The sequence below is a fragment of the Vidua macroura genome, chromosome 2 (genome assembly GCF_024509145.1).
Source record: "Vidua macroura isolate BioBank_ID:100142 chromosome 2, ASM2450914v1, whole genome shotgun sequence".
NCBI classification, from domain to species: Eukaryota; Metazoa; Chordata; class Aves; order Passeriformes; family Viduidae; genus Vidua; species Vidua macroura.
Genome location: NC_071572.1, coordinates 26,328,931 through 26,339,846, shown reverse-complemented (window position 1 = coordinate 26,339,846; position 10,916 = coordinate 26,328,931). Strand labels below are relative to the sequence as shown.

At 41.4% G+C, this 10,916-nt stretch overlaps 1 protein-coding gene across 1 annotated transcript; it reads left to right on the top strand.

The window, feature by feature from the left end:
* Positions 1-1,782: 1,782 nt before the first annotated feature.
* Positions 1,783-8,010, top strand: ATP4B (ATPase H+/K+ transporting subunit beta). The gene is made up of 7 exons (XM_053971353.1): positions 1,783-1,894; positions 3,300-3,428; positions 4,564-4,677; positions 5,480-5,679; positions 7,017-7,079; positions 7,607-7,699; positions 7,852-8,010. The coding sequence occupies exons 1-7, from the start codon at positions 1,783-1,785 to the stop codon at positions 8,008-8,010; spliced, it is 870 nt and encodes a 289-aa protein (XP_053827328.1).
* The last annotated feature ends 2,906 nt before the right edge of the window (positions 8,011-10,916 follow it).

Here is a 10,916-nt window from a genome sequence, read left to right as displayed (position 1 = left end):
GGATGAATCCCAATGGACTATAAAGCAAGAATGAGCTTAGACCAGCCCTCCTGTGGGGCCATGAAGAGTTGCCCACTGGTCAGTAACAAGTGTCCTGACAAATTACTGCAGTGTTCAGGAGATCTTCAACAGAGCCCATGGAATAACAATTGCTCCATCCTACCTTGATAAACCATTTCAGGCAGGCAGCGTTCATTTTCACTCATGCACAAACTCTCCAGGAGAATCCCAGACTTGTCACAGCTGTACATGGGTGCTGCCTATGGCTCAGCCATGCCAAGCATCTGGCAGTTCACCAAGTTCCAAGTCAGCTTGTTTGTAAGGTGGTGGAAAATCCCTAGGTTCCCAATGGGAAACTTGTACATTCAGAACTCTTGTACTTCAGAAGGTTCTGCTCTTGATGGCCCTTTTCTCTTCATGGTCTCTGTTGCTGCAAAACAGAGGGGGGACAGGGGACAAGTCCATGAAGGAGACATGGCTTGGGAGCAGGCTGTCCACATACACAGCATGCAGCACACAGCCCAGTGTCCCCTCTGAGCCCCTCATGCTGCCACTTGGATCTCACCGAAGACATAATTAATATTTTTGCATGCATTCCCAGGTCTGTGTCTTGGAAGAGAGGAGGACAGCCCATCAGGGGTTTTTGTGATATGAAACAGGGGAGACCTATTGCATGCTCAGGGACAAGGGGTAATGGCCTTAAGCTGAAGGAGAGCAGGTGCAGATCAGATGCTAGGAAGAAATTATTTGCTGTGAAGGTGGTGAGACAATGAAACTGATTGCCCAGAGAAGCTGTGGGTGCCCCATCCCTGGAAGTGTTCAAGGCCAGGTTGGATGGATCTCTGAGCAAGCTGGTCGAGTGGAAAGTGTCCCTGTCCATGGCAGGGGGGATGGAACTAGGTAGTGTTTATGGTCCCATCCCACCCAAACCATTCTGTGATTCTGTGACTCTGGCTCGACTGAGTTGGGCTGTGTCCCAGTGTCAGTACTGGCCCCTTAGGGATGCTACTCCATACTGGTTGCAGCTGGATGTCCACGTGCTGAGTGCTGCACTGTGGTCCCAGCTGTCCTCCAGTTGCCATCTACCCCCTGGCCCTTCCCAAGCAAAAGCACAGCTCCCCACCTGGCTGCTGAGTCACCAGCTCTGCTGATGTCCAACTGGGTGATGTGGAATTGGAAAGCCTCCATGTTTGCCAACCGGTCTACTTGTCTCACAGACTGTGGTGCACCCTTAGTAAATCCCAACCACCTTCTTGTCTTCCATCTGCTTCCAAAGAGCTCCCAAAAGTAGGTGCATATTTAATGAGTAATTACTTATTTTCTAACCATCTACCCTGCAATACCCTATTTCCCAACAAATGGCTACACATTGTAGTGGGAGAACTGTATCTACTACTTGCAGGTTACTCAGAAAAAAAGAAAACCCAGAGAGAAACAAGTTCTCCATTGCTTTATCTGCTCTGATAACAGCTATCACACAGAGTCTATCGCAAACCCAACGCGCACTTGGCAAAATGCGTAACTCTGCTGACCTGCTAAGGCAGTGAAGGGAAAGGAGAAAGGCATTTGATAGGAACAAGCGTTTGCCAGCGTTATCAACACCCTTTATAAAGGTTGATAGTGGTGAGCATGGGCTTTCATTGGCACAGGAAGCAATCTCAGTGACCTTCAGTGGAAAAGAAGGTATAAAACCCAAAGTCTTTTTCTTGGTCGACTGTCCGGGCACCAGTTGAATTTCTTAGTTTCCACGGAGGACACATTTTTGGGAACTTTTCTGAGAAAATGGCAACTTTAAACGAAAAGAAGACCTGCAGCGAACGTATGGCAGATTTCCGTCGTTTTGTCTGGAATCCAGAAACAAAGCTCTTCATGGGAAGGTCCTTAATTAACTGGGGTAGGTTTTCATGTGCAAGATTCTTCTCTTCCTTCTGGTATACTTAAAAACTGTGGCAGGGGGACAAAATATAGATGTGTTGCAGCCAGCAGTTCTCATATGTGCTTCTAAGCCACTTTTTGGGCAGCTCTATGAGCTGGATCAAGTGGATCAAAACATTGACCCATGTAGTTCCTGAAAATGTATTATTTCAAAGTGGTTTTGAACAAAATACTTCTAAAGGAGAAAAATTAACACATTAACAGGAGACTTATTAATAGCCAGGGGTGATGGCTACAGTGTGGTTTTGACATTGCTAATTAAAAGGGGGTTCAGGTACACGGAGAAATTTGCTCAATCGCTGAGTTTGTCCGATTCTTTGGAAACAAGTTTTGTTTTTCTGAAATTCCTTTCTGAATTATTGTCTGCTCAGTAGATCGTATTTCTTATGACTGCGTGCTAGCACATATTTCATAGCAACATGTATTTCATACTAGCAGGTATTTCATACCAGCATGTATTTTATACCAGCAAGTGTTTCAGCTGAGCCTCCCTTCCCATAGCCAAACTTGTGTCTACCATGCTGATCTGTATTATGATCTACTTTCTGGGAAGGGCAGCCAGGACCGTTGTAAGAAAGATCCATACTCTTCCCACAGACTGTAGGAGTAGCTGCAAGTTTCCAGGTGATTTTTTCCTGCCCGTGCATGTAGTTTATTAGCTACTCCTAAAACCAGAATTTTACAGATGATGCAACTGGAATGTGAGCCTTTCCAGTTGGTAGAGAAGAAGGTGCTACAAGGCACCTATGATTACAAGTAGAGGTTTCTAATAGCACCCCTCTGAAACAACCACTGGCTGCTTGTACAGCACCAGCCATAGGTAGGACATGTTATGCACATACAGACAGAAACACAGCATCAATCTTATCTCACAGCAGAATAAACTAGCAAGATGGCACATTTTGCTATTGGTGATTTCAGCTGTATACTGTCATCTGTCATCCAGATAACACAAGGAGAAACTTGGGTTTGTCACAGAAACACCTCATCATCTGTGTTGCTTAGTCCATGTGCAATAAGTAGATAAATGGTCTTAATATGTGAAATTACTTCAAGATGCCAAATAACCTTTAAGGTTTAAATAATCTGAGCTCAGCACCAACTCCTTCAAAAGTCCTTCTAGAACGATACAATTTTTTTCTATAAGAATATTTTTTGAGTGTAGAGAAAATGCTCCAAAGCACCTGTCCCTCTATAGGGACAACTTCCCTGGGGACAAGGGTGGAAAGGAGATAGCTGCTGCTGCCCGGATCATCCTGGCCACAGAGAGAGCACTGCACAGTGCAGTGCTCTCTGCTCTAAAATTTGAAATTCATAATCTCTCTTGCTCAAAATTTGAAATTCTGCACTTATTCTTTCCATAGTGTGGATCAGCCTCTACTACCTGGCTTTCTACGTGGTGATGTCAGGGCTGTTTGCACTCTCCATTTATACTTTAATGAGGACCATTAATCCCTATGAGCCGGATTACCAAGACCAGCTGAAATCCCCAGGTACTGCCAGGGTTCCGTAGCAGCTGCGTAGGGCTGGGCTAGGCTGAGAGGCACTGGCAGAGCCCAGGGCTGAGGGGAGACAAACGTGGAATACATCAGTCAATTCTGCCCAGACAATCCCTGAAAAGTTTAACTTCTGCCTGAAAATACTTTCAGGCTTTAAAAAAAATCTGGCACGTTTACTTATGTATTGATACATGGATATACTTATATATCCATATCGTTATGAATATATAATATGAAAAAATTATATATTTTATATATATATATATATATATATATATATATATATTCATTTATTTCATCTTGCTATTGGGACCTTCTCTCCCCATGAGCAGGGGTCAGTCCCTGGGGACTGCAAAGCACAGAGTGCTTTGGGGTGCCCAGCAAGATGTAGAGGCAAGGGGGTGAGCAGCCTGGGGTGGATATTTCCACACTTGCCAGCACTATGGGAAGTCCCTGGGAGAGCAGGAATACCTTACCAGCAGGATGTGCTGTGCCAGTAGTCAAGGAAGTAAAAATAAGACAAAAATGTGGGATTAGGAATTCAGATTTGTGGGACATGAAAAGAGATAGGGGAGATGATCAGAGATCATCAGTGCACACTGCTAAAACTTCACACCCCAATGGCTTGTTTCCACAATGGGAGGAAAAAAGAATAGTCCTAAAAATTATTCTGTCAGATGCTTTTTTATTTTGAAGTTTCCACTCCCAGTATTTAGCAAGTTTGGTGTTTGCTGGGAAAATAATTCCTGTGACATATTATGTGTGGCTTTTTCAAAAGCTGTTTCTCATGCTGCTGTATGATCTGTTTCTTTAGCACGACGTTACTGTTATTGCTAACAAGTCCTGGGGAAATCCAGTGCAATTGCTGGAATGATTTTACAAGCTGTTCTTGTAATAGCATGGATATATGTGAAAAGAAAATCAGTAGCAGCACAGGCTTTAGGGTTTTGGGTGAACAACTCACAGCTGAAGTGGTTTCTGAACATGGTTAAATCCTCCCCAAAAAGGCTGGAGGATCTTTTACATTTAGAATGAGTCTTGATGCAGCATAATTATTACTGTCAATTTAAATAAACAAATCTGTGCCTGGCATCTCTCTGCTTTGTCTTCCTGTTTCCTCCTCTTGAAGGTGTAACCTTACGGCCTGATGTTTATGGGGATAGAGGACTACAAATTTATTACAACGTATCAGACAACAAAACCTGGGAAGGTTTAGTGACAACTCTTCACACTTTTCTGACAGGTAAAAATTAAGTTTCTTGCATAATACTGAAGAAAGGTGCTGCCTTATTTCCAATACTAAGTCTGAGGACCTTAAGTCAGTGCTTCCATTTTACATTTTTCCTTCTCAAATCACAGATTTTGAGTGGAAAATGCATCTTCTGAAAGGGATGAGCACATCACCTCATGAATCTATAAATCAAATGTATGTACACATCTATTAAAATCCAGGCTCTGCTTCAGGGCTTTTATTTTGTTTAATCCTAAACAGACTTAACAAAACAGACCAATAGGAAGTCTGAAGGAAGAGGGAGGACAAAAGGACTTAAAAATTAATCTTGTCTAAATTAATCTAATTAATTTGTCTATGACTACAAATATCAAAGTGCCATAATATGTCTCATAAAGCATGGTGTCTTCAGGGAATACAGTCAAAGTAGGTTCTGTGCTCCATTTGCCTGTTCATGTCTTAGCATGTTTATATTCCTATTGAGCCTTAGTATTGTAATTCTTCATGTTTCTCACACACATATTGAGAAAAATCATATTTGAAATTGACTTTATATGGAGCTATCAACACAGGCTGCCAGTCTTAACTCAATTTGTTCTCTTTTATTTTGCTTTGCTTGGCTATTCGGAAAAAAATACACAACAAAACTGAACCAAACCCCTAACAAGTTTAAACTTTCCTTGTTCCATCTAATCCCAACTTCACTTGAAGTACAATCTCCCATGACAGACTCTCCAGCCTGATGTTGGGATGTATAATTTGCATATGAAAAGCTTCAGAGGGGATTTTTTTCTTTCTTCCTTCATACATCTAGCATATACACCAGCTGCTCAGCATCTGAACATCAACTGCACCAATAACACTTACTTCATCCAGGACACCTTTGATGGCCCAAATAAAACAAAACTATCCTGCAAATTCACCTCAGACATGCTTCAAAACTGCTCCGGCATCACAGATCCAACTTTTGGATATCCAGAAGGAAAACCCTGTTTTATTATAAAAATGAACAGGGTAAGTACAAGTTCAAGGTGCTGAGCAGAAAAAATTAAGAGTAGCTTGAGTCTACACTGGGGAGTTGCTGTGTCTTTGCTGCCATGGGTTCTAAACTCTGCTTTCTACTGAGAACCAAAAATCACGTGCTGCTCCCTGGCAGACCACTAGAGTTACCAGGGAAATCCTGAGACTTTTTCACCATTCCTACAGAAGTAACATAGGGCAGTGATCTCTGAACTGACTCTCTACAGTTTAGTTTAGTATAGTTTAACTTAGTTTAGTTTAGTTTAGTTCGTGCCTCTGTAGGTCTCTCATCCCACAGACTAGCACCAGAAGAGCTTCCTCCTGCAATACCACTGCCCTGTGCCCTCAGCTGAGGCACCAGGATGTGACAGTAACTGATGCGGTTTCAGAGAAGGGATATCTTATTTCTCCAGGTGGCAAAGAAAATCTTTAGAAGAACCTATAAAACCAAAATTCAAACCTGGTGGATATTTTTCTCAGGGAAAACCACCAACACAGTTTTTAGAAAGGAATAAAGGAAATTTTCAATGCTTTAATTTTTTTCAGAATGTAGACAAAGGCATAAGCACTTTATATTTCTTTTTGGGTAAAATTCTGAGCCTTCTAATTCAGTTTCAGTAGAAATGGAAGAGTTCAAGCTCCCCTCCAGTTTCTGATAGACAAAACCACTGTATTTTTTGCTTGGCTTGCACCTCAGGCATTTCCAAAATCTGTGCAAGCCCTAACCGAGAGGGGAGCTGTGCCCCTGACTCTGACTGGTGAAACAAGCATTTTCCAGAAATGCCTTCTTTAGCTAGACTGGGTGCCACCCCCAGCAGGGAAAAGATGTGGATAGTCACCAGGGGCTTCACCTCCTTTCACTTTTGCCTCTACAGGATGCAACCCCACTTGTTTTGTAGCATCAAACCAACCCAAGGGTTTTTCTGCCAAAACCAAGGTTTTCTAAGACAGATAAGGTCAAAAGCATGGATATTCAGCTTTTCCTTAACTGACACACAATTAACTGCTTTAAGAGATCCCTGTCTGCCTGGGCATCAGCAAGGGCACGTGGTATGGGTGGGTAAATGAGCTGGACTCCGAGGAGGTGCCATGCTACTTGCTCTGGCCAGGCCAGAGCCTATCAGCAGTGCTCATCCCAGGTAATGCTGAATCCTGCTTCCTAAATTTCCAGCCACAACAGTTTTTCACCTACATAAATGAGATGATTTGTTTGAGAGAGTCTTGCACAGGAACTTATTAAACATCCTTTGAAGCTCAGCTCTCAAATAATTGATTGCTCAGTTTTATCTCAAAACAATTTCCAAGATGACCAAATGTGTTTTCTTTTTCAGATTATCAAGTTTTACCCTGGCAATGGCACTGCACCAAGGGTGAACTGCACATATGTGGTAAGGGTATGAGGGCTGGGTCTCACACATTTCAAGCACTGCAGCTTTGAGAGCAAACAAGTGCAGTGGTGACCAGAAAAAAAACCCTTGCAGCTCTGAAAATCAGATCCCAAATACCTGCAATATTCTCAGTTCTGTGCTAGTACTTGCACCAGCTGACATGCTAAGGAAAAAAAAACCTCCAAGTCTGCTTTATTTTAAATCACCTGAAAATTTGCATTTTGGGGCTGCAAGAGAACATTTGCTGTTTGCTTTCAGCTCCTCTGTGACGTTCACACCTCAGCGCAGCTCCCCCAGGCTCTCAGCAGCTCCAACTCACCAAATTCCCAGCTGCTATCAAAGGACACTTGCCTGCTTTTCTTGGCAATAGTAACAGCGAGAGATTCCCACTTTTATTTGAAAAATAAGACTGGTGCTAAACAGCCTGCTGAATTTGAGCTTTAACACACACTGAGCAGCCCTGAAACCCTTGCTTGGGGCTGGCCAATGATTTCCTCACCGACAGAGCTTCTTCCTCTCTGGTTTATGCACAGGGTGAGGAGTCTCGCCCGCTGGAGGTGGACTACTACCCTGTGAATGGCACCTTCAACCTGCACTACTTCCCCTACTATGGGAAAAAGGCTCAGGTGAGTGCTTCTGTACTTAGCTTTTCTTTCTCTTTATGTCAGGTGAAACATATGGAGCATCTCTGCAATCCTACGAGAACTGGAGAGGCTATTTTCAAACCGGCAGTGTCAAAATTAAGTATTTTCTTTCTTTTTTTTATTTCTCCTCCTAGCCCAGCTACAGCAATCCCTTGGTAGCTGTGAAATTTCTCAACATTACAAGGAATGTAGAAGTTAAAATAGTGTGCAAAGTCATTGGAGCTGGAATTACCTTCAATGTTCATGATCCATATGAAGGCAAAGTGGAATTTAAACTGAAAATAGAAGACTGAGCAGCAACAGAGACACTTCTGAAAAATGTATGAACGGTAAACTTAACTATCATCACACTCATCCATATTTATTTTCTCACTATGGTTCCCATATAAATTACAGTGCAAAGAGACATTTTATACTGCAAGATGGCCTATAGAGCTAAAAATCAAGATCCTACTCTCAGTGTGTAAAGATGAAGATTATCTCAATGTACATAGCTTAATATTTCATGGGTACAGGATGCTGCTGCCTTCATGCAAATAATTGTACAAAGTAAGTTTCCCCCAAAGGGTGCAGCTGTGCCTTCAAAGAACCTAAGTATAGACTCAATAATTTTCAATCACTTTTCAAACCATAATAAATAATTGATGTATGATACTAAATCTTGGTTATTGCAAAATTAGATAGCTTGAAAAGGAAATCAATACTCAGAAATACTACCAAGTAATTAAATTTTCAATCTCTCTTGTATAGGATGTATAAAAATGTATTAAAATTATCTGTATCCCTATGCATTGCCTTTTTTCACTAGTCAGCTGAGCCAGATTTTTTTAGTTGACAAATCAATGACTGCAAAAGAAGTGAACTTGAAATCTGTCCTCTAGCTCACAGATTTCCCTGTACCACTTACCTCTATGTATATAACCTAATCAAAATGCCTGGTAAGACTGTAACATCCAGTTACAGCCAGGAAACTGTTCATTTAACTAGAGGCTGTAATTTGTGGGGGTTTTGTTTGTTTGGTGCTTTGTTGTTGTTTAGTGTTTGTTGGTTTTGTGATGGTTTTATTTGTTTTATCCAGTAGAATAGCCCCATATTGTAATGAAAAATTTTGGATTACGTAAGAGTAATCTGGAAGATGCTGAAATCACACTAAATCTTTAAGTGAATCTAAACTTTGAGAAGTCCAACTGTATCACCTACGACACAAGGAGACAGGATTGTTGTGTCTGTAACATAGTAGGTTTATGTTACCTGAAGTCCAGGATGCACCAGCCAGAAAATAAACACTGCACACCCAACCCCCGCCCCCAAAACCTTCAGGAGCAGAAATCATTTTACACCTTCACTGCCTGGACATTTCAGAAAGCAAGAAGATGTAACAGATCACCTCCTGTATACTACAGAACCATTCAGCCAGCCAGTTTGTAGATAGAATCCATTTGGAGGGGAATATTTCATCTTCAAAGCCACAAATGATATTTGAGCCTTTCTTAGAAAAATTCTGCATTTCAAAAACAGGCAGAAAATGCTTCCTCACACAAACCCTTTTTTTCCCCTGGCCTTTCCTGTTTCAATTTTTACAGTGTGGCTTTGCCTTTCTTCTAAAAGACAATGAAAATCAATTTTATATCCTCTTTGGAACATAGGTCTCCCTCTCTGCATCTTTCTAAAATAACACAGAAAACAATAAAATACTTTTCATAACGAAATAGTAACTCACGTTCAAGATTGGTTAAATGTTATCTACAAACAGAACATTTAAATATTTCCAAGAAAATCAAGAACTCTTCCCTTGATGCTCCAACAAGAGCAGACTCTCTGCTTGACTACAGCTTCTACAGTATCTACAGCTTGCACTGAGCTGGGCAATGCAGTGGCACAAGCTCACATTGCAGTCAGCCCTACAACCACAGCACAGGAATATGCTGAACTAATTCCCTATGGATTGTGTGCCTGCAGAGCTACAGCTTCAGAACAGCCTACACCAGCTTCACAGAAAGTCCTGTGATGGGATAAATAGAGAAAGGGAAGTGTCCCTGTATTGACCAAATGATGATGTGTTCTGATATCAAAAAAAGATCCACCAAATCTGGTTCTCTAAGTACAAAGATTGCCATCCTGAAGTTAAGTATTTCTTGAACTTCTAGCCATCTGAGATTACTCCCTTTCTTTATTGAAATCGAAAATAAAGCAACAAAGAGCAAGGTTTGTGGCTAGTGTAGCTGAAGTAGAAAAGTGTAGTTGGTATTAGCCTGCCCAAACCCCAAATGCAAGCACACTTAAATAGCAGAATGCCCACCATGCAAATACTTTGTAATACTAATTACTGCAGGCACAGCCCAACACTACATACAAGCATGTCATCTAGTGAGCACAGCTGCACTTTGGAGGCATATTAATGACAGAAGTTACAAGATACAGACCAAAATAAGCACATGGGAAGGAAAACAGGCAGGGCATCCTGCCCAAGGCACAAGAAGCATGACTGGCAAAAGCTAAACAAACTAAAAAGCAGCTGAATCCATGAGAGGGGGGCCAAGAAGCAGGAAACAACAGCAATTAGAGGGAAGAAATTAAGAGAGACATTTCCTCTCTCTAAGAGCCCTCCAGCCTCATCACCTTCTCCCAGAGACTGAGAGGACCTCGGCCACCAGTGCCAGGTGAACAGCAGCAGCTGCAAGTTACTGTGCAGTCACAGCTAATTTAGTGTTAAGAGACTGACAAGTGTTACAGACTAACAGTTGTATACACAGCAATAATTATTGCTATGCAGGAGCTAACATTAACACAAAGTGTATTAAGGAATTAATTTAAAAGCTTTGTTTTCAAATTTTGAAACCAGACACATTTATCAGTCTTTTGAGCACTTTCACTGCAAGAGTGCAATTCCCTGAGAGATACACATGCATTCAAAAACATATATACATATGTATATCTAGGTATACATAGATATCATCATATACACAGATTATACAAAACTTCAGCTGCAATAGTAGCTGTATTTGATTAGAGTATTAGATTAGAATAGTAGAGTATTTGATTAGACCAATAATCATTGAATAGATTAGAATAGTAGAGTATTTGATTAGACCAAACAATATAAACAGGGAAAAAAACGGGGAAGCAGCAGATTTAAGAATGAATTGCAAGCAAATACAAATTCCTGAGTTTAGTCAGATGCAGATGAACTAGGATGGGG